This window comes from Apteryx mantelli, chromosome 15, assembly GCF_036417845.1.
Source record: "Apteryx mantelli isolate bAptMan1 chromosome 15, bAptMan1.hap1, whole genome shotgun sequence".
Taxonomy (NCBI): domain Eukaryota; kingdom Metazoa; phylum Chordata; class Aves; order Apterygiformes; family Apterygidae; genus Apteryx; species Apteryx mantelli.
In genome coordinates, this window is record NC_089992.1 from 3,663,840 (window position 1) to 3,687,614 (window position 23,775).

Sequence of the window (23,775 nt, forward strand, 5' to 3'; positions counted from 1 at the left end):
TCTACCTAATTTCCAGCCAGATGGGCTGAGGCACAAGGAGGTCAAATGACTCACACAAGGTCAGGCTGATGTCAGAAATCTCCTTGCCATCACCGCTGGACTTGTGCTACATCCACTGCGGCTGGAATAGATCAGGCCTGTGAAAGTAGCAGCCATAAATGCGGGGCAGAAACCTGGGCTTTCCCTGCCCGACAGGGAGCAATAGGTGGTTGATGGGTTTGAATAGATGTGCCTCATGGCTTCCCCCTACATTGCCATCATGCTCACAGGACCAATATTCTGTACTCCCACACACATGTATGTGCACACTCAGTTGCGTAGGGTCGGGATTTTCTCTTCACTTTAACCTTGCATCCTCCTCTTGCTTCTACCCAGGCAACACACAACATCTGTGAAAGATAATTGGCTTATGTCTCCCCTAAATCTGAGTGTGTGTCCGTATACTTGTGTATGCGTTTGAGTCAGTAGCAAGGCTGAGCTCAGGTAAATGCAAGACAACTCAGTAAAATCAAGCCCTGGAAAGAAAATACTTTTTTTGCCTGTGAACTAATAGTCTGAGCTGTTAAATAACTGCAGCTCTTAAAGGCACACATTTCCCATACACAGAGGTGTGCATTCAACAGTTTATTGCAAGGGGAAGCTGAGAGAACCCAGAACAAATTGTGTTCAGCCCATATAATTTAATTAGATCTACAAACAAGGTAACACTGGTTGCCCAAGGGATTTAAAGCTGAACTAAGAATTGCTTGGTGGTCTGTTACAAAAAAAAATAAAATAACGCCCCAAATTTTGTGCCTCTGTATTGATGGGGAGTACCAGAGTGTTTACCCAGGCCCTAGCTTAGAGCAGGAAAACCAACCGCACTGCAGAGCGAGTGGTTTAGCGTTGTCCTCAACTCCTACTTGAGTGCATGAGCCCGTACGCACAGTTGAGGGTCCTTCATGCTGCAGAGTGTTGCTTGTGCCAAAGCAATACCATAATCATTCAGCTCCAGAAGATTCCCACCATCCCTGTTCCTTTCCAGATTTGCAGTATTTTTCAGTAGGCTCATACTGCTTTGGGTTTGTTTGCAGCTTTGCAGGGAGTTGATTTCAGTGGACTTTTAAGTGAGGTTTTGTGCCATAATATACCTCTTGGCCTCAAAATTTGTGAATCAGTGGAAAGATCCTCATTGTGAACTATCTGGCAACTTTTATCTACTTGTTCTGCATCAGACCATGTAATGTAGAGCGATAAAGCCTGTTGTCTTGGGGCGACTGTGCCAGTCCATCGTAGCAAGCACTTTTATTTTGATGCCATTGGAAATGCGTTTTCTACGTTTCTACATTTAACTTAGATCTTCTAACACTGTGTCTAACACAGCTTCCGTTTTCCTTTTCCAAGCTGCCTCTTATTTCAGGTTTATGAGGATAAGAATCTGTGTCTGTGATAATTGGGTCTTTTCTCCTCCCTCTTTGCTTCTGCAGTCTTCATGGAATAAATCAGCTAACCAGCCCTGGACAAACAACATAGCCAGATATGGAGACACTATCACAAAAGAGCCTCTCTCTGCTGTGAACGGATCACTGAAGCTCCAGCCCAGCGCAGGACAGAAGCTTTTGTTGCAAGCTCTGGTTTATGATGCTGTTATGGTGGGTGTCTTTGGTGGTTTATTGGCTTGTGTACTCTGATGTGTTTTTTTCATTTATTGCCCCCTCTCCCTTTTCTCCTGTGCTGCAAAAAGGAGAAATATTTTCTTCTCTGAGCTAGTTTCAGTTGGCTGATTACCGGCTTTATTTTTTCCTGGGTGCAGCACTGTATGCCAGCAAGACTGACAGTATTTGAGTAAAAGCTGTTTGGTTTTTCCAGGCATCCCTCAAAGGCTCAGCTCTCCCCTGGTCCCCCCCTGCTCCTGACTTCAGCCTGTCTTTGAGGGGTGTGCTGTGCACTGTGTTCTTTTGGTGATGGTCAGTCGGGGCCGGCTGCCTTGGTTGTTGGCGAGGCTTCCCGAGGAACCAGAGCCAGGCACCACCAGTCTGGTTTGGATCTTCTCTGTGGCCATGCAGCAAGCAGCCTGCCAATGAGTTAGGAGCTGCAGCGCTCGGCACAGACTCATTAAGATCTACAGTGTGCTTGCCTGAAGAAGGAATTGCATTTTTGCCTATAAAAGGAGTCAAAGATCAAGGGTTGATTTAAACTCTTTCTCCAGATAGGGTAGAGCAATTTCCACTGCACTTGTCTTCTTTATGTGGGTGTATAGATGGGAGAAAAGCCCAGTTTCTGATATTCCTTCATTGGAATAAATACACGCTCCCATGTTTGAGAGAGTTTGCGCGAGGATCATGTCTGTGCCACAGTTTCACCAAAGCAGGCTGATACCCACTCAGATTGACTCCATACCAGAAGATTTGTCTGGTTATTGCTTTAAGCTCAGCCCTCTTCACCCTACCCCCAACAAATACTTCTAAGTAACCTACCTATATTTCCTTCCTAGATAGTAGTGTGAAAATCAATTATACACAGGATGTAATTAACGTTGTGGATAGAGTTAAGACAATGTTTTACAACCCAATTACAGGGCACCATTTACAGCACAGCTTACCCATCAGAGTTTGTCAACAAAGGGAGAAAAGTGTTAAAATATGTAAATGACACACAAAGTTGGTTTCAACAGAAAGCACAAATTATACATAGTATTTCCCACTTTCATACTTTGAGTCATCTTCTTACTACTAACAGCCAGCCCAGGATTTGAGCAGTGATTACCTACGGAGCTCTTTGTGAGCTTCCAAAATAATATGCCTGTTAAATTATTAAATGATAATCTAGTAGAGTAACCTGCTTGTTAGCAAACTTTCGAGATCAGTAGCCTGGACTCTGCTTAAACACTGCACAGGAGAACTGATTGTTGGGTTTTTTTGTTTTGTTTTGTTTTGTTTTTTACTGAATTAAAGTGCTTGACTTTTACACCAATTTTTTGCAAGCCATGACAAGAGGTGTAATGAAATATTTTGTGATGTGTAGCCAAGATTAAACCAGAAAGGTGAAGGGAGCCCTAATATCTTAGTTGTGGGTCTTTAGCATGAGCTGTCCCAGAAACCTGCCAGATTTTGAGAGTGCTGCCCACCCACCCTTTAAAAATCTGACCCTTAACATGGAAACAGAGTAGTGACTTTTGCAAATTGTGGTCTTTGACCCCAGTGGGAGAAGCTGGGGAGGAATTGCTGCTCCAGCCTGCCAAGAAACCTTGGGCAAATCAATTCACTCCCTTGGGACTTGCTTTTCCAAATGTAAAACAGCAATAATGATCCTTAGATGCTTCTTAAGACTTCAGCCTTGAGAAATGTATCAAGATAGGCTTAATAATGACATATGTACATCCCACCACATTGTAGGATTAAAGAGGAACACATGTTTCAGTGCTTGCTTGTGTTGCAGTCTCAATTATCTGACTGACTTTATTTTTTTTCCCCTCTCCTGTTTGATAACAGAATGAAGCAAAGAAAAGCCACCCCCCAGCCTGCCTCCATCAAGTGGAAGCAGAGGTCATCGTCCATTCTGATTTTTCAGCCTCTGACAGAGACTACGACTCTCAGCTTCACACACTGGACAGTGAAGAAACGGAAAACGAGGACCAAGAGCCTGAAGAGTTTCCCTCCAGTGACCTGGCTCTTCCCAGCTCTCCCAGCAACCAGCAGGGTGCTGGCCAACCGTTGATGGATTGCAAGGGCAATTCTGAGGTTCAGACCCAGGGCGGACCATTAAGTACTGACAGAAAGACTAACGAAACAGAGGTCGTTTGCATCCATGGGCTCACCAATGGCTTCCACAGGCATGGGGAAAGTCTACATTCAGTGGAGAGTGGAGATTCGGACTCCATCCAGGAAGGCAGGGGGGACGTACAACGAGTCAAGTGCCAATCACTTTCCATGGCCCCAGAGGATGCCCCCCTGTGTAGTAACTCTGGTTTAACCAGTTCATCCTCAGCATCTGAGAACATGACATATGTCCACAATCATTAAAGCGTAAACTAATCTGATTTTGATCATGGGAGAGCTAGAAGCATTAATAAAGGCCTGTCCCTGTGAGGTACTGCAAGCCCTCGACTTACTGAGTCCAGCAGGAGCTAAGAAAGCGCAGCATCTCATCAGAACAGGATTTGGACCTGTCAGCTGTACATATTACCTTCAAGAAATCAGTAGGTAGATTGATAAGAGCCCCATCTTCTTCCCGCTAAACCTAATAAGTAATTTGGTGTTTGTGGAAGCAGGATTGAGCCATCTGTCAAAGTCTGATGTGAAACCATGGCTAGAACAGAGCCTTCTCTATTAGACTGGTGCAGTCACTTCCCTGTAGTCCTCGATGGCAACTGGTAAGAGGTCTTTTAATGCTGAAAAGAGGCAGAGTACACTGAGTGATCCTTCTCAGATGTCTCTTCACCATGGAGGGCCTTGGCATTACCTACTGCCTTGCAGCGTTGGGATGAATTTTGTCAAATGAGGAGGTGGAAACCAATGCGAACAGAAGTTCAGTGAGCTGTAACCACCAGCCTTTTCTGCCCTCCCGTGGTTAAAATGATTATAAGGCTCTCTTTGTACGCTACCACAGTAACTATTACTAGCAGGCTGATGTAGTGGCCTTTTATTACACACTCTACGAGTGCCTCTAACAACTTGTACTATATAGAACCTTCTCCAGTGTCTGGGTCATTTCACCAACCTGGACTTTGTTTTATGTAGGTTCTTGTACCTAATATTTTAGGTACACATCTGTCCTTTTAATGTACAACATGTATTTTTATTTCCTTGGAGCATCTTTATATTATTTAATTTTATAAAGTGGAGTAGTGTGTGGTATAGAGTAGCATTTTTACTACTTCTTTCTTTCTTTTTTTTCCTCCTTAACAACACAACTACCTCATGTCTGTTGGAGAAAAAAAAAAGCAGTAGATCTACTCTTTTGTTATAGTCCATTATAGGTTTTAACTTATTCTTATACTGCCTTTTTCTAAAGAACATGTTTGCACTGGTTGTTGTCTATTTTTTAATGAATAGCGCTGCAGATTTGATGTCTCTCTTGCTTTGTTTCTTTGTAAGGTATTGCTGTAGGGCACTTCTATGGCTGGAGAGTTGGGCTGTGTTTCTCTGTAGGACTATGTGTTTTGTAAGAGCTGGCCAAAAGAGAGTATTTCAGCTGGTGGGATGTTGATCAGTCTTTAAGAAGCTTATACCAGTGAAGAGAATAAAGAACCAACAATTGCAAAAGTAACTTGTGATCTCGGGGACATCTGTTCCTTTTTCTGTGCCCGAGTGGACATGTCTCAGATGATTCTGATTTCCAGAGAGTAGCTCTCAGTCTCCTGGAAGCAGTGGATTTGCTGAAGGCTTCGAATGCACAGGTGATAATTTCTAGCACCTCTGAGAGTCCTGGCCAAAGTGTGTTTATTAAAGAGGCACCACAGAGTTTAAAAATTAAAATCAGATCCTAGCTCTTATACCAGTAGGGTCTGAGTTTTATTACAGAGTACACTTAAAAATTATCCAGTTGCTGACAATTTTCGTTGCTGACACTGCTTACTGCTGACAAGTCTCTCAGCTTGTCCTTCTGGTATTGGGTGAACTTTTTGCTGCTTTGTCCCTAGCCTGTCTGTACCCTGTTCCAGGCCTGCAGAGTTTGATTGCAAATGCCACAGACTGGATCAGCTCCTCAGGGGTGACTGGGATCTGTAATTCTGTGCTGTTCATTGGGTATTTGGTAAATGTTCTTCCTTCCTGAGGATTTGGAGATCTGGCCATTTGTTTGTTAAAGAGCGAGGGAAAGATGTGCAGCTTGCTGTTTTTCTACTGGAATTCCCCAAAGGCTGTGTGGGAAGCTGTGTGCTGATCTGTAAAAGGCTCTGGACTTTTTTTTGTATTGAAATCTGGACTGAGATACCACTACCTGCAGCAATGAGAACTTTCTCCACCAGCAGCCCTATCCCTGCTTCTGTTGTGCAGGGCCATGTCACAGTCTGGCCTGTGTTTGGAGCTGAGCTGGGCCAGCCCGTGTCCTTTCAATCGTCCATCTGACCCTGTTAGCTCCAGCCGTTCAGAAGACGAGTACCTCCGAGCTGTCATGCACCCAGTTCAGAAGGATGTCAAAGTTTTCGCCTTCCCCCATCCTACAACTTCTCCTCCCAGCATGACGCACTGTTCTGGTAAATGGCTGTATTTCCAGTCGTCCTGCTCGCTCTGTCGCTCTGGCTGGTCCTTGGTACCCTGGGAAGTCTTGGAAATGCTTTCCATGCTCTGAAGCGCCATCACTCTGAAAGGCTTTAGCAGAGAGACTTGAAATCAGTGCCTGTGAGCAGGCTAGGCAGGAGTTAGTGCATGCGTGCTACCAGAGCGAGGAGCTAGAAAGGCAGGAGATGGTAACGGGGCAGAGGAAGTGCGTAATTAACCTTCAGAACTCACTGCAACAAGATGTTGAAACTAATGACTCAGCAGGGTTACAGATAAGACAGTGAAGGGTTATTGCAGGCAATAAGGGCAATCCACAGCTATATGAGAGCGGATGCAATTGCTGAGGTATAAACCCTCCAGCTGGGAGTATCAAGCACCAGCTGCGGAGGGTGGGGGTAGATTTCTGTAGCTGGACCTTAGTTTGTAGCTAGTCTTGGGGAAGAGTCCCTGCCTTCCGCAGTGACAAAACAGACCCTTTCTCTGTACGAACCAGACTGCCATCTCTGGTGTGCAAAAAGGGAGAAGGACCCTTCTCTGAAAGGCTCACTGTAAGGGAATTCCTGATGACTTCCTTGCAACTCCAAAACCAAGTCACCTGCCTTGGTCCCCCATGCAAAACCTGTGAGTGTAACAGCATGCCAAAAGACTGCTTCTTGCACGTTCCTTGGAGATGCAGACAGAGCAGCCTCGACTCAGGAGAGCTCCCTGGACTGAACTTTTGGAACGAACGCATGGGTTAGAAACATGCTAGTGGCCTCCAGGAAATGGCTGCAGGATCTTGGGGTATGTCTTCTCTGAGCATCATCTTGGGACGTACTCTGGAAAATAGCAGCAAGCCAGTTGGTAGCTTTTGAAGGCTGAGCATCTCTGCTCCTGGAGGGCAGGAGTTTGGCCAGCAGCGGACAGAACTGGGCTGCTGGAGCTCTTCTCCCAGCTCCCCATCATGCCACTGTACTTGGGGCAGGTCACGTACCAGCTCTGAGCTTTCTGTCTGTACCACAGGGGTTTGTGGGGACAGAGGCTTAGTTCAGTAGCGGGTTCAAATTGATTTAGGACTGTGCCGCAGTTGCCAGGAGCACTCCTTGGTACACACACCTGCTGCTTTCCCTGCACCGGCTTTAGAGATCCTGCAGCCATTGTTGATCTGCCTCAAAACTATACCTGTCACTGAAGCCAACACAAGTGGGCACAGTGTGGGACCGTTCGCTTGGGTCACCTTAGGCTGATCATGAAACCCCCAAGTTAGTTATGTACTTTGAGAGCTTGGGGGGAGATGCAGCAGAGTGCACACTGTCCTCTTTATGCTAGGATTTATTCAGGTAGAAAGTTGCACCACAAAAGTACTTTGTCTCCTCATTTTGAGTCTTCTTCTGACCTTGTTCCACCCCAGTGGATTGTACCAGAGCTTGAAACTGGCAGCGTCTGGACATCCAAGTACTGCAGTAGCAGTGGACCGATGTGCCAGACCTCAGCTGCATAAATCAGGGCAATTCCCTCGGAGCCAAAAGATCTTCACTGATGGACAGCAGCAAAAGTTCTGAAATCACTCTCTATATGAGCATCTGTGTCCATGCAAAACGCTTGGTGTCCTCGTTTATCTCAACTGTACCCCAGGTCCCTACTATTTTGAACGTGTGGGACCGTTCTAGTCTCAGCTAGTGGTGAGAAATGAATGGAAGAAGACAGAAAACACACAGCTCGTGTGCAAAGTTGAAACAACCAGTGCATATATTTTTTTATCATGAAGTAAGTAGCTTAATTTCCCACAGACACTCAAACTGTTGATACCTTTAATTACACATCATACTTAATATATGTTCCTACACATCAGGCTCCCTTTTCCCCTTTTCTTCCTTTCAGTAACACTAAAGATTATTGCTGTTCAACATTTTGCTGGTGTATGTTGTTTTACATTGTTAAAATGTCAGATTTGTCTCACTGGCATAATTTTGTAGTATTAATGTTACCATTTGGCTACACAACTGTATATTTCCCATGCTGCTGTGAAAGTCAAAATTCTAATTCTTTTATTTCTTTTAATTTCCTGTTACATGAAACATATGACTCAGCTAAAAGTATCTTTTCAACTTTTTTGATTGTTTTTATTTAACAGACAGTAAAGTTCTGGTTTAAGTAGTTCAAATGAGATAATTTATAACCTAGGTTTTGAGAATTGTGTTGCATTACTAGCTAATAATTCTGAGATCAGCCCATGAAATATGCTCTGTAAGAAAACAACCATTTTAATAGAACTCTATATACGTTTTTGATCTCATTAGAAATAGATCTTTTGAAGGGATCATTGTGTCTTTTCTAATCAATACCCTTGTTAGAAAAGGTGTTTAGTCCAGCAGAAATCTGTCATTTAGTTCTGTTATTGTATTCCCTTGCTAATATTTTAAAATTAAATTTCATTTAATTTTGTACACAATGCATAAGGAAGTGTAACCAGAACTTGATCTTGTTTTAAGATTGTGTCTGTATTTGGTTCCATGCTGTACTTAATTATAACTTTCTTTCTTCAGAGACTGTTCTTACTCCACAAATATTCTTTAGTGTTAAAGTGTAAGAAAACATTGTCCTTATATTCCTTAATTAATGGATTATTAATAAAATATTTTTTAAAATGGTGGCATTTTTCTCATGATTCAGTCTGTTACAACTCATATTCCAAGAGGAGGTTTTGTCATGGAAGGCTGATTCTGTAACAGCGCTCGGAGCAGCTGGACCTGGGGAAATAAGCTGTTACACGGTGGGCTGTACCCACCCTTCCAAAACACAGGTGAGATGGCAGAAGACATGGGTTTGCTAGAGACGGGGCTGCGACACGTTGCTGCAGGCTAGGTCAGCCTGGCTAGGACCGTGCCTCATGGCGTGAGGGGGAATGCAATTGCATTTCTTAATGTTTCAAATCCAGCCTGGTGCTTATCAGAGTAATTCACTTCAGGATGGATCCGAACAACACCTGGCAGCTGCCACCCAGGGCTGCACGGTGGGATAACTTCGGTATTGGAGCGTATTACAAGGAGAGACGATTGCTTAGTTCTCATCACTTCTCTACAGCCCGAACCTACTTGATGTCAGACTTTGCATATTCTTCTGAGCTAGCTGGTGCCTATCACTGTAGGGGAGAGGGTGGACCCAGATGCACCATAACCCATGTCTGGTCTGGTAATTTGAGACTGCACTGCAGCCAGACACCTACCTGGTGGGCAGCAGTGCTAGGAGCTGGACTGGGGATTCATGCTGGTGCCAGTTCAGTACCTGAGCTCATAACCATGAAGGTTAGGAGTGTGGGATGTCAGTGGATGCCTGGTTCCTTAGAGACAGCTCTTCTGGGATTGTAGGCATGGGCAGAGATCAGGTTCATTAGGCATCTCTTGATGCTTGCTCATTTCTCAATTGTTGAACTATTGCCTGTAAGAGAAGAAATAATTGTCCAATTTTGTACTTTATCTTGCTAGGGAATTTGATGTGAAAAATAAGAAGCATCATCTAGCAGATGAATGGTGAGACTTCTCTGGGATGGTGTGCTGGGCTAAACATTCAGTGGCTTGCATCCAGCTAGATTGGCAAGAGGATGCCTGGCAGTGCCTGAGGACACACTATTAACCTCCCATGCATCTCCCTTTCTTCCTAGGTTGCATTCCCTACTTGAGCAGATAGTTTCCATTATTGCTTTATGCTGCCAGGACTACAGGGTCATAAAATCTCATTTTATCTGCATTATAGAGGTAATAAATCTGCACTTAGCATAGTGTTCTTTGATAGTGGTTACAGGGAACTCTGTCAGACTGCGTAACTCTGATGAGTCTTTCTCTTAGTGACAGGTAGCCCCACAAATGAGCAAGGAAGGACTTTGGGGCAGAGGAGGCACGCTGCAACTCCCATTTTCAGTTCCCAGTGCAAGAGCAGAGGCGCCAGCAGGAGGCTGCTGAGAGGGGACACAGCAGGGTGGCTGGAAAGGGGGCAGTGCGCAGACTGAGAGAGCAGAGGGGTGGACACAGCAGTTAGAAGGGGGCCGGGAATATGGAGAAGCAAAGATAAGAATGAGGCGTTTGTTTGCATTTCCTTCTCTTCCCGGCCTTTATCGCCCCCGGGCGCTATGCTACAGTGCAGCTGGCACTAGTACAACCGGCTTCAGTCTGCTGTGGTCTCAGGTGTTAGGTAGCTCATAGGTGCCCGGTGCAGTGCGGTGCCCAGCTCAGCTCTCTGGGAAGCGACACGGCACGAGTCGATGGGCTGCAATGCAGTGAGGTCCAGCTGGGGAAGCTCCGCAAACCAGGGCTGGCTGTGGTGCACGGAAACACCGTCTCACAGGGAATCCTCTGACTTCTTCCTCTCCAGCAAAGCACCGGAGCAGCGCAGTTACACCAGCACAGTCGAATCTCTGTGTTTTCACCAGTCCAGTCCCCATCGGGCTGTACTGACCCTACAGCGAGGCGAGGGCAGAGCCAGCATTGGCCTGGCTGAAATCAAGGTGGCCTGACCCGTCCAAAGGCAGTAACGCCCCAGGGACAACACCAGGCTGGCTGGGAGCCAGTTTAAATTTGCATCAGATGCTGCAGCCATTGCACACCCTGACGGGGCCACCCTGTGCAGGGCCGTGCTGCTGGGGTCCGGGATTCCCCTGCAATACCAAACTCCCCCCAACTGCAGGGTGAGGGACTTGGAGCAGCACAGGAGGAAAGGTATGGTAAGATGCAAGTTTAAATCACCTTCGTTATGCTGCAGCATTTAGCCAGAACCGCAGGCACAGCCCCAGAGAGGCTGGTAGGTGGGTTGAGCGGCCGGTCACAGCACCATCCTGCCCCCAGACAGTGCTGCCCTGTGGGGCCGAGGGGCCGTGTTGGCCCCTTTTTGGCTCCTGTGTGGCTCCCATTCAGCTGTTGCTGGTGCCCAAAGTTGCTTCCATCCCAATGTGTAACTGTGCTAGCAGTTACAAAGCCTCTCCCAGGCTCTCCAAACAACAACGTGCCCCTGCCTTCCCCTGTATGTTACAGCCATGGCCAGGGAGAGAGGAGATCTGCCCAAGGACACGCAGCAAAGCCTTGTCCTTACCCCTTTGCAGTGACCAGAACTGCCCCAGTGTGCTCATGGCCCGAGCCCTCTAACGCCGCTCGGGAGTATCTGGGGTGCACAGAGCAGCTTTGAACAGTTAACCCTGTTGGTTTTCTCTTGCTTTCAAGGGCATCTGAATCCAGACCAGCTGCTCATGTGCTGGCACTAGGACTGTTCCTCCCCCCTTGCTCCGACACTCTCACCTGGTCCAGGAGGAGCTTGAACATGCGTTTGGTAACTGCTCGCCCAAAGCCCAGCTGTGCAACTTGGATTTCAGGCAGATCTGGGTAAACGTTTCCCCCATGTTTCTGCACAGGGTGAGTTCATTGCTTCAGGTGGTTGCTGGCACGGCAGCAGCCGAGCTTTAACAGAGGAGAAAATGCCGGAGGGGCTGTCAGGTAGCTGCTAGGAGGAGATTCATGTGGGCTTTCAAGTTACCTCATTTGCATGGCAGCTACGGTTGTGCTCCTGGGTTTCTCTGAGGCTTTATTAGTGCTGACTCCACACGCTCATTTCCCTGTTGGCACAACTGCTGGATCATTGGCACAGTTGTTTGCAATTAATGGAGAATACGTAGCTCCTCCTCAGCCAAGTAACTAAGTACCAGGAGGAATTCCCTTGGTGGGAGGATGGTGAGGAGCGGTGGCTTCTGCCATTGCAGAGTTGCACCTGTATGGTTGGGGCTGGTCCCAGTCATGGCCCAAGAGGGGACAGCAAAGGGTTTCTGCTGGGGAAAGAGGCTTCCACTTCACTGCCTGGCCGGCTTTGAGCTCGGTTCCTCAAGGTGGGCGCCTCAGCATTTTAGGGCTGGTGTCTTTGAATCTGCAGAGGTCCTCTGTGCTTTAATTCCTCTTCTTATGAGGGCACCTGTTGGCCATCCAGCTAATGTTTCCATCTTCTGTGAGGGCTTCTGGAGATAAAACCTAATTCCTCCACAAAGGTTATATGAAATGGCTGCGCAGGGGAGGTGATGGGGGCTGCAGGGTTGGGAACAGCCCTTCCGCAGGGGCACCAAGGTCCCCCCGGCACCTCTTCCTTGGCCCATTGGCACGGGCTGCTTTGGGAAAGGCTGGATTTCTGCTCCCCTCCCTGTAGCTCAGTGACTGCTAAAAAGATGCTAAGAAATGGTGTATGTACATAAGTGCAAAGCTCCCAGGCTCTTAGCAGATAGGGAAACCACAATTACACATAGAATAATAAACGGAGCAAATTCAGGCAGGTTAATCTCCCACCTCGTTCCCTGAAACGAGTAATGGTGTCTTGGGGACCTGAGTTCTCAATTAATTGGTGTAAATCAGGAGCACTTTTGGAGCTGGAGGAAATTCACTGGGCAAGGGGAGACCTCTGCGGTCTGCTCTCACGGATGATAACCTTATCTGGAGGGAGGACAGAGGGACGGACCCTGTGCCGCTCTGCAGGGAAGGGGCTCGGAGCCCCGGACAGGCTGGGCATCGCCACTCTTGCAAAACTGCTCTTTTCTGTAAGGCTCCCATTTTTGCTCATGGTGTGACAAGCAAATTCCTGCTTCCAATAAAAAGCAACTTTTTCAAGCCTTCATGAGGAGCACAGAAAACAGGAGTGCTTCAGGTTCCTGCCCTAAAGTGGCTCTAAGAGGAGCCCCAAGCCTGTATTTTTCTTTAAAAATCCCATGCCTTTTCATGCAAGTCCCATCGTTTGGCAGGACCACGCTTGCGATTTTTGAAGGTGACACCAGCAATGTCACTGGTGTTGTTTGCAAGATGCGGGCTGAACTGGATGGGGCCCTAAACATGTAGCTACCTACCCCTGCTTCTGGGTCCTGCCATTGCCGCTCCGGCTGTCTACCTTGCACAGGAGTAAAAGCATCCAAAATCTGCGGTTGCTCCTTCCAGAGGGAAAGGAGCCCTGCAAAACACAGTGCTTCACTTCCCCAGCCTTTGCTCCTTGCAATTATTAATTTCCAGGAGCCTTCCTCGTGGCTGGCTGGGCTCAGGAGCCCACTCGCCACACTGGAATCTTCTCCGGGAGTTTCCACGTGCCTGCAATGGCTGTGAGCGTTACGGAAATGCACGTGGGGCCCCACAGCGCTAGCAGGAGCCAGGGATACGGCTAAGGAACAGGAGCAAAGAGGTTGTGCCAAAAGGTCAGGGACAGCGCAGAAATTCAGATGTTACCGAGAGGCCAACGGAGCCTGTTCAGCCCAGAGCAAATTCTTCCCCTGCTGAAAGTAACCTCTCACAACTCAGCCCTCTGCTAAGTGAGCAAACCTTTAATGTAGAGCAGATGTAGTGACGTCTTCTTTAATTGCTGACTCAAATGCGTTCAGGTTATGTACCATGCAGGAGAGCACGTTGCTAGTCTTTACAAAGTATTTTGACCGCATCACTAACAGGGTTTAGTAACCTGGCCCATCAAACTATTTTTATTCCTGAAAAGAGAAATGAGTCAGGGTCTACTTCTTCCCCCTCCCACCCCCAAACGAACAGTGCAAAAGACTTCAAGCTGTCATTAAAGAGGGAGAGAGGCATTTTGCTGCTGTGGAGCTGTTTGTGGAGAGCGGGGGCTGAGGGACGGGGCAGCACAGCTGGAGGGGCAGCAAAATAGCGCATTGGCGTTAAGGGCTTTAGGCTGAGAGCTGCACAGGGATCCGTTACCCTCATGTCATGCCAGCAAGGAGGACGCACTTATCTTGAGGCTGCGGCAGGATTTCAGAGTAAACGCCAGGTCTTCTCCCTCACTGCGTCCTTCTCCACTGGGCTGTTGAGCGTAGGCGTTCAAAGATGAGCTGGTTGGTCCAATGTCGATACGACCAACCTTGTGACGGTATTTAAAATACGGGGTGCTGAGCGCTGAGCCACCAACCTCGGCCGCCTCAGTTGCCTGCTAGGGCGGCCGCGGGCCGCGCTGCGCGGGGCTCTGCCCCTCGTCCTGTTCTTCGCACCCATCCGCTCTGCCTTCCCAGATGTGGGGTTCCCACATGGTCCCTGCTCGATCTCCCTCTGCGGTTCCTCCTCCTCGCTTTCCGGAGAGGCCTGTTACCTGCCGGCAGGGTCCACCACCACAGCGAGCGTTTCCGTCCTCAAAACAAAAGTCTGAAAACTAGATGTTTGGTGGGACTAGCTGGGAAAAACACCGGGATGTTAACGTCAGGATTTCTGGTTCCAAGCTCCAAGGGTGGATGAAGCGCAGCTGGCCCTGGCACACAGCAGTCCGGGGAGCCGCGGCGGCCGCGACACTGGGACGCCGTCCCCGCCGCCTGCCGGGGTCCGGGGACCCACTCGTGACCCCACTTCAGCTGCGAGCAGCCACGGGCTTCCCTGCAGGAGGGAGGATCTGGGCGAGGGATGGAGAAAAGCCGCCTTATTCCTGGGAGCCAGGGCCGGGCACAGGTGGCTGTGAAACCCTCGGAGGGTTTTAAAAGCGATGCCCGGCGGGGCCTTCCCGACCCCCCTCCCGCAGCTCGGAGCCCCCCCAGGACGCCCAGCGCCGCCATCTCGCCGCGCCTCGAGGGGCGAGAGGGGCCCGCGGCGGCTCCCTCCCTCCCTCCTCAGGGCGGGGAGCGGGTCGGGGCGACCCCCGCGTTTCGGGTGCCGCTTCCCGGGGGCCCGGCGAGGCCTAGCGAGGGGCCGCGGGGACCCCCCGAGGGGTTTCGCCGCCCCGTGAGGACACGGAGGCGGAGGCAGCGGCGGCAGCGGGGACCCCCCGACCCGGCCCGGCCGCCGCGGCCTGGCGGATGCGCAAGATGGCGCAAGGCGCTGCCCGCCCGCCCCCGCCCGCCCGCGGCCCCCGCGCGCCGCCTCCCCCCCCCCCCCCGCCCGCCCGCCCGGCGCGGCGGCGGCGTGCTCGGGCACGGAGGGGGAGCCGCGCGAGATCCGCTTTTCGGCTTTTCCCCTTATTTTATTTTATTCCCCCCCCTCCTTCCCTCCCTCTCTTCCAAGTTGGGGGGTGGGCTCTCGGCTCGCCTCCCTCCCCGCGCGGGCTGCTCCCTCCCCGTGGGGCGCAGGGAGGCGAGCCCGCCCGCCCGGGATGCCATGGCTCCGCCGGGCTCCGCGCTGCCCGCCTGCCTGCTGCCGCCGCTGCTGCTGCTGCTGCTCGGCTGCCGCGGAGGTAAGAGCCGGCTCGCGGCGGGGGGGGACACGGACCTGCCGCCATCGCCCCCCCCCCGGCCCCTCACGGTCAGTCCCAGTCCCTCACGGTTGTCCCCCGGTCTCTCCCGCTCGTTCCCAGTCCGGTGCTCGGTCAGTCCCAGTCCCTCGCGCTCGTCCCTGGTCCCCTGTGCTCACCCCAGTCCCTCACGCTCCTTCCCAGTCCTTCCCGCTCAATCCCGGTCCCTCACGTTCCTTCCCAGTCCCTCCTGTTCGCCTCCCAGCCCCTCCTGCTCGCCCCCCGGCCCCCCGCGCTCGCCCCGGTCCCCCTCGCGCTCCGCAGCCCGTTCCCGCCGCACGGCAGCCCGCTGCGGGGAGCCGGGGCCGAGCCCCGCGTCCGCGAGCCCCCGGTGCCCGGCGCACCTCGGACACGCTGCCGGGCGCGCGCGCTGCGTGTGTGCATCTGCGTGTGCACATCTGTGTGTGCACGTGTGCATCTGCGTGTGCACAACTGCGTGCGTGCATCTGCGTGTGCACAACTGCGTGTGCACGTGTGCATCTGCGTGTGCACAACTGCCTGCGTGCATCTGCGTGTGCACATCTGCGTGTGCATGTGTGCACGTGTGCATCTCTGCGTGTGCATGTGCACATCTGTGTGTGCACGTGTGCATCTGTGCATGTGCACATATCTGCACATCTGTGTGCCTGTGCACAACGGCGTGTGCACATCTGCGTGTGCACGCGTGCATCTGTGCCTGTGCACAACGGCGTGTGCACATCTGCGTGTGCACGCGTGCAGCGCGGCGCGACCCCGGGCAGCTCGTGCCGCCGCGCGGTTCGTGCCGCCGCGGCTCCCGCCCGGCCTTTCGGGCTGCCGCGGAGCGAGGCCGCTGCTGCCGCCGCTGCGAGGGGGCTGCGCGCCCCGCCGCGGGGGGGGTTGGGGGGGGGGAGGCGTTCCGGCCGCGCGGGACCGAGCGGGAGCCGTGCCGCGGGGAGGGGAGACGAGCTTCGCCATCAGCCTGCCGAGGGGAGGGACAGTTCACCTGGGGTCGCCGCAGGTAGCCCCGGCGGTCCCCAAAAGCCACGTTCGAGCTGGGAAAAGCGCTGGGGAGGGCGCGGTGGCTCAGACCCGAAATCGCCGCCAGCGTCGCGAGTGGGAGACGGCGCCCGCCCGCGCGAGCCGCGTTCGCCCGCGCCGCCGGCAGCTGCAAACAAGAGACGCTGGACCGCAAGTTGCGGGGACGACGGCGAGCTGCTTTAGACCCCGAAATGCTGTGCTTTCACGTTAGTGCCTGGCCTCGGTTCCCGCGGGCGCAGCCGGTAACACCACCCACCGGACCGGGGCCGAACTACAAAAACAGCAAAGGGATTTTCCCCCGGACCTACTGTGCGCGCGCCCTGCTGATAAACTCCAACATTTTCCCTCTGCTGGGGATGCTACTTAAGCGCGGATCCAACCTGAGAAAGGAAGCGGAGAAAGGATGCTGCTCTGCAGCGAAATAGCCGCGCGCCCGCTGCCTCGTGCTAGCTTAGCAGCCTCTAACATAAAGAAAAGCTGGATTTTTTTAAAAAAAAATAAAAGCGTGAGCAGCCCTGCGTTGTCCGCGAGCGAAAAGCGTGTGTTAGGTACATCTGAGATTAGCGGCCTGACGGGGGGGGTGTCGAGGAAAGCAGGCTGTGGGCTATTCCCATCATAACTGCTGCCACGTGGTTCGGAGCCGCCACCGGCAGGAGAAGCCTGTGCAGCTCCGGGAAAACACGAGTCACCCGTGAAGCGAGTGGAGGGGGCAGGTCGGGATACCGGGGGTCCGTCGTGACTCCTGGGTGCGCAGCAGTGCGATCAGGAGGGTTGGAAAAATACTTTTTTTGGGGGGTGGGGGGGGGAGGGCAGAAAAGGGAGCGACTTTTTGAAAGTTGAGTTTGCGACTAGTTTATCGTCCGCTGCTGTTTAAGTTGCATCGTGCGTTGGCTCGCGCTGCCGCTTGGCAGGTCGGCGGCTCCCCGCTCGGGGGGCGTCTTGCTGGCCCTCCTGGAGAGCGCTTGGCTGCAGTTTACAAGTTTTTCTGTTCTGCGATTTTTTTTTTTTAATTTATTTATTTTTTCCTCCCCACTCCGGTGGGTTCGTGCGCCCTGGGTGCGCTTAACAGCGAGGTAACGGGTTTCTGCGCGCTGCCGAATTTAATAAAACCGCCTGCGGGAGCCAGAAACCCTGGGGCCGGGCAGAGCGCGTCGCGGGGATGCTCGGTTCGGGGCCGCGCTCGCCACGCTCCCCTTCCCTCAGCGCGTTTTTCAGGCTGCCCGAGCTGCTGGCATGGCGACTCCTAAATAGAGGCAGCGAGCTGGCGGCTGGTCAGTGCGCCGGAGTGGGCTCAGCAACCAGACAGTATTTCCTTTTTCTTTCTTTTTTTTTTTTATTTCCTGGAGCTCTTTGTTCCGGGTGCTGGAGAGCTTTTGTCTGTTGCTGCTGAGCCCTGCATTCGGAGGGAGGCATGGAATAGCAGCGGCTCCCCGCTCCTGCTCCGTAACAGCCCGGGAATTAAACATTGTCATTTATATTTAAGTAGGCTTAACTTCTAAATTATTGAAGCTATAAGCTTTCACTAATTCCTATTCCGTGTGGCTTTGTTTTTTTCCTTTTTAGCACAAAAAAGGATTGCTTTCTCCTAAATTGGTGTAATACCCCGTCTTTTCTCTTAAAATACATACAGGGTATCCGGTATCAGTTCTGTAGTAAAACTCAAAGGCGATACATGAAATTCAACCCCGCGCTGGGGCTCTGCTTCCCTCGGGGAGTTCACCGGGGGAGTTTCGGGACGCGGAGCTGGCGGTTTTCCCGCGTGCTGGAAGGGGCCGCTGGTCCGGCGGTGGCGGCGGCGAGCGTGCCGGCCGCGTTGGGGCCGGGGTGCGCGTGTGCGTGTGCGTGCACGGGGCTGCGAGTGTGCAGCCGCCCGTGCTGCTGGCATGCCGCCGGAGCACCGCAGCACCGGCGCTAAACTTTGCACTGAGTGTATTTACAGGCGGCCCAGGGGGAGGAATATAGGGCCTGCCGTCCCCTCCCGGTGCGGTGAGTTAGAAATCCCAAACTAATCCGATTGCACCGCTTCTTACTATCCATCGGGCTTTGGAGCTTGCACAGTGCAAACTCCTGCGCTCGTGTAGGAACTGGCGGTTGCAAAGGGTCCCGGATCCAAGATTTCCACCCGGTTCCTCCCTGATCTCCCCCGGCTTTGGCCCGCGGGCTCCTGGTGCGACCGGCCTGCTGCAGCCTGGCGTGGAGTGGCTCGTGGGGGCTGCGAAACCGCTCTTATTTCCCGTGTGCGAATGAGAAAGCCTCTTTCCTCCTTTTCCGTCCTGCCCGAACTTTTATTTTGGTGTCCCCAGACGGTCCCTTCTCCTCGCGGCGCGTGCAGCGCCTAGCAGTGACCCCTCCGCGCGACCCGCCTCGCTCCGGCGCGCTGAGAGCCGGCTCCCTCGCCGCGGCGCTGGGATTCGGAGCCGGCTCCCCGGGGCTCGGGGCGGCAGCGAGCTAACGCGGTGTGCGCGGGAGCGGGCCGTGCGCGTCGCTCGGCGGCAGGGCTGGGACCGAAGATGCTTTTCTCTGTGCCCCTCTTCCCCCACCGCCTCCTTTCTTTCGCGCTTTGCGCTGCTGGGCTTCTGACCCCGGATATTGTCCTTCGATTTGATCCAACAAAACAGTGCAGGAACCCCCCTCCGCAGAGCAAGAATTCTCATTTAAATTCACTGAATAGCGTCGCGCAGGAGCAGGAGTAGTCCATGCAAAATTACTTTGAAATCGCAAAGTTATTTGAACTTTACTGGAGCTTTTAGTTTTACAGAGTTTAGAAACTAATAAATTATGCAGCAGGGCTCATGAAAACCTCCCCAAGTCAGTTTTTCCAAAAGAATATGTAACATTTTGGTTTTGCAAGAAAATAAAAATAATTGTTTACACATGTTCAGGAGTCATTGGCAAGCATATAAAACTGATGGTTAAGGAGGCAAACATGTCAATAATTGCACTTTAAGAGAAGAGAGAGGCAAATGGGCGAGCGCACTGAGAAAAACACGCCGCATACTGATCCGGCCTTGCTATTATATCGAATGTCACTGTTGCATCGCGCCCTCCGCTCCCGAGGAGCCCGGTCACTTAACAACCCAGACCTGCTCCTGCGCTGGTAATTTAAAACCAGAATTTCAGAGCGGAGGCAAGGATTTGCTGCCTTTATTTATTTATTTATTTATTTTTTGCGCGTCTGATTGTGTTGACGGAGCTAATGGTAAGTCAGGAGGATGCCGGCTGCGGGGGGCTGATTCTGCTGGTTTGCTAGGGTGCTTTTGCGAAGGGGTCTGCGCTGCTGGAACCGGAGAGCGCCTGGAAAGGGAGCGAGGCGCTGATGTTTCCTTGCACGTGGCCGGTCTGGAGCAAGCGGCTCCCCTGGCCGGTGGCTTCGGACACCGTGATGCCAGAGCGCTCGCGGCTCTCGGCGGCCGGCGTCCTCGTGCCTCAGCATTCGTGCCAGCCCGCCGCGGCTCTGCCGGCGGGTCCGTCCCCCTCGGCACGCTGCTCCGGGGAAAGCTACCTCCCTGCCGCCTTCTCGCGGAGGCGGGGGCCGGAGCGGGGAACTGCCACCGCTCCTGGCTGTTGGAGCAGCCTGGGGGCTGCTCTGGTTTGCCCGAGGCTGTCATGAACCTCGCAGGGTTCGCTGCTGCGTTTGCAGACCCCTCTCGTGCGCGGTGGTTTCTAACTCGGTGTTTGCGTCGCCGACGCCTTCTGCGATGAGGCTGTGATCCGGTCGGGGTTTCTAAACGCGTGGGACGTGCAAATAGCAGCACATCGGATATAAATAACAGCAGCACACCTGGGCTGCTGCTGCTCTCTGGATGCCTCGCTGTGGATGGAGCTGCTGTGCCCAGTTAATTCGGGAAAGGTCTTTGCCCTTCCCGGCTCTACCGACAGGTTTCACCCCAGCTCCTGCGGAGACGGGGGAGCCCACGAGGACTCGGGGCTCGTCCCGGGAAGGGCCTTTGTGCCGCGACCGCTTCCCGCTTCCACGCCGCGGTTGGCGAGCTGCCTCCTGGGAATTGCCCGCTCTGCTCTCTAACATCTGAAACGTGTTTGGGGCTCTCCAGTTTGCCTTTCTCAGCCGGCACCCGCGGCCCGTCTCCGGGCTGCGCGTCAGGTGGCCGCGGGATCCTCCGCGGAGGCCTCCCGCGAGCGCTTAACGAGTGGATGCGGTTTCTGCGCCCTGACGGAGAAATCGCTTTAGGTAACCTCCCGTCCAAAAGGCAAGGGAATAAAAAATTCTGAGCCAGTAAACTTTACTGCCAGCAAGATGTTGGGCCTGTTACGGCCTATTCCTCTCTTCTTTAAATGTAAATTTTTCTGGATGCCCTAAAGACCCAATTTGCACTTTACTGCGGTGTAGTGCTTTTCTCGTTAGTGCCTGGGTCAGCTTCAAGGAGATTTAAGGGGCACCAGCTGGATTTTTAGGCTGCCAATTTCATCAGCCTGAAACCTGTTATAATCAGCTGGCAAACATCTTTCGGGTCTGAAGTAGCTGTTTCTTCCGTATCTTGGTATTGCAGAGATATTTTTTAAAAAGAAACATACCCCCCCCACACACACCCCCGGAAGCTATTTTCTGTAGGACTGTCCACAACCCCTACCCAAGGATTTTGCAGCTAACCTGCAACTCGCTATAAAAAGCTCCGATTCCAGGCTCGCGGGAGTCCGGAGACATTTCCTTTTGCCTTGATTTTGGAGCAGGACCAGGGTGACCGACCTCGGGGGGGGGGGTCAGGCTGGCGCGTGGGCGGCTGCTGACTTGCGCTGCGTTATGCTAGGAGCACGCGTCGGGAATCTCGAGGGGGTGGATCGGAGCCTTGTGCTCACGAGAGGCGGCTTCCCGGGGGCAGCGGTGCTGCAGACGTGGTGCCGGAGGAGCTGGAGGCGCATGGGGCTTGGACGGGCGGCTCCGGCTGCTCCTGCCTCGCCACGCGCTCGGACCGGGGACTTCGGCAGGTCGCTTCGTCTCTCAGTGGTTAATGTCCCCTGTCCGGAGCAGGAGCAGCAACGCGGGCTTCGTCTGTCGGGAGCGTGCGCGGCCGGGACGGGGACCGGGTCGGCCTCGCTGGCTGTGGGTCTGGACCGGGGCCGGAAGGATGAGACCCGATGAGAGCTGCAGCCTCTGCGGTGGACGTTCATGGCAATTAGAGCAGTCAAATTAGCCGCTTCGTTTTTCAGAAGCAAAGGAACAGAAGCCAGAACTGTGCTTCCCAAATGGAAAAGGACAACGCTAGGGCATGAGCAGGATCTTTTGAAGCTTTGAACGTGAATCACAGTGTCAAGTAAAAAATAATTAAACTTATTTTTTTTTTTAAATGTACTTCAAAGTGTCTTTTGAGCTACCCATTAATTCGAGGTTCGTTCTCTCACTGCTAAATAAATCTCTTGGTTCAAAAGCGCTGGTGCTAATTGGTTTCTCTGAGTGTGCCTGTCTCCTTGATCAATTGGGGGAGTAGTTTTTGTTAAATATTTGCACATATAGTCGCATACTGTATTGCTCAGGGAGACGGTAAATGTTTCTCAAAAGGAGACTTGTAGAATGAGGGTTCCAATAATTTTCTCTTTGCCTTTACGTCAGTGCTAATAATACCTCCTCCTTCCGATCCTTTTGCAGAAAGTGGAGCAATTTTCCCTTGCGCGTCGCCCGGCACGGCCTGCTGGCGTTGAGACGAGCGCCTCTTTAGGTGCCCGTATAAGGGCCCTGCCTCCGAGCGAGAAGCCGGGCTGCCGGGAGGGGAGGTTTGCGGCGTTTGCACCTCGCAGAGCGGGGCTGGGAGGCTGCTGGCTTGCGGGGCGTTTCCGGAGGTACCTGGCCTCTGCGTGGGGCGAGCCGAGGTTGGATACGCAGCCAGGAACCGGGGAGGAATGGGGAGGATTTATCTACTAAGCAGGCTTCCCTAATGAATGCACGCAGCCTCAGCGATTTCCCCTCTCCCTCAATTAATTGCGTTTTTACTGTTTCCATGTGCCTGTGGAGTGTCATTTGTTTCCAGCTTTGCATCGTTGCTGTGCCTCTCTGCTAAGCACAATCAGCTATTTATGCTCAAAGACTTGGCTTCCCCCCCTCGCCCCCAAAATACCTCCTGCCTTTGTACGCGCTCTCGCTCTGGCCGTCCGAGCCGACCTCTGCGGCAAACGCTCCCAGCTGCGCCGGGAGCCTGCGTCCCGCCGAGGGGATTTGCCTGCAGACGTCGCCGGCCCTTCGCCCCGAGCGTCCGGGGGGGAGCGGGGCTCCGCGTTCCTGGCTGCCTTTGGGACCCCACAGCGCGCATCTCGGAGGGCCGAATCCCGACGCCTGTGTTCGAAGCCCCGTCCTGCAAAGCTTTTCTTAGTGCAAATGATCCCACTGAGGGGACTTTCTCGGGGCAATTGCAGTGCTGGGGGTGCCCGTGTGCACGGGTAAGCTTGCTGGCTTGTTTCTTGCTGGCTGAACTTCCCTACTCCAATGACTCAAACATTTTCCTCCGTTTACCCCCGGAGAGACAGGGCCTGTGATTTTTTTTACAGAGTGGGATACCAAGGCTCTCGAGGACCAAAGCCCATTTTTTAAGGCGATTCAGCTGCCTAAAGATGCAAGTAGGCAGCTTCGGGATATCTAACGTGGGCTTGATTTGCCCTGTGCTTCAGCTTAGTTGGTCACCCAGCCCTGAAGCCCCAGGGAATAGAGACGGGTCAGTGCCGGAAAGCGGCAGCGGGATTTCTGGAAAGCTTCCCACGAGCAAGGAGGATTTGGGGGTGCTTCTGCCGCCAAGAGGCGTCCGTGGGAGACGAAGCAGATGCGTGCCGTCCCCGGCACGGTGTCGCGCCTGGAGGCTCGATCCGGTTCTCAACTAACACCCAGAGAGGTGCTGGAACCAGCCAGCATCCGTGGCCACCCCGGCACCAGTCCTAATTACGAGTATCATCGCTTCTCCTGCTCGAGCAGCCTCGAGCTAGGACGCAGACCGAATGTTTACCGAGGTAAACATGATTATCTCCAATCACAGGCCTTAATGATGGTTGTTATAATGACTGCGGTTGCGGGAAGGGCATGTAATTATGTTGATTCTTCCTTTTATTGTACATATAATAATAAGCTATTTTATGTAAGAGTACAGGGGAGCTGAGGGAAGATGGGGCATTTATTTTATTAGGAATGTTTTTCTGATTGCCTGTTGGCCAAATCCTGAAATCTTATTCAATCTTTATGCAGTTATAAGTCCCACTTGGTTCAGTGAGGAGTCAAGGTATGAGGGTCCTTATCCTATGTGACTCCCAAAAGTGGCCACACAGGGAACGGGGCCCCAGCGTGGTAGATGCTGTTGAGACTCTGGCCACTTTGCAGAAAAATGCAGAGCATTTGCCTAATTCCTTAATTTTCACAAAAAAAGTAATTGATGGGTTT

General features: G+C 52.4%; 2 protein-coding genes across 2 annotated transcripts in view; both read left to right on the forward strand.

Annotated features, from left to right (window-relative positions):
- IGDCC4 (immunoglobulin superfamily DCC subclass member 4) overlaps positions 1-5,495 on the forward strand; it is a 102,611-nt gene extending 97,116 nt beyond the window's left edge. The window contains exons 19-20 of the mRNA XM_067305335.1: positions 1,467-1,631; positions 3,471-5,495. Coding sequence (XP_067161436.1) covers positions 1,467-1,631; positions 3,471-4,001 — 696 coding nt within the window. The 3' untranslated portion in view covers positions 4,002-5,495. The remainder of the gene's footprint in view (positions 1-1,466; positions 1,632-3,470) is intronic.
- A 9,589-nt stretch (positions 5,496-15,084) lies between these two features.
- The window catches only part of IGDCC3 (immunoglobulin superfamily DCC subclass member 3), a 97,411-nt gene continuing 88,720 nt past the window's right edge, over positions 15,085-23,775 (forward strand). The window contains exon 1 of the mRNA XM_067305786.1: positions 15,085-15,347. Coding sequence (XP_067161887.1) covers positions 15,272-15,347 — 76 coding nt within the window. The 5' untranslated portion in view covers positions 15,085-15,271. The remainder of the gene's footprint in view (positions 15,348-23,775) is intronic.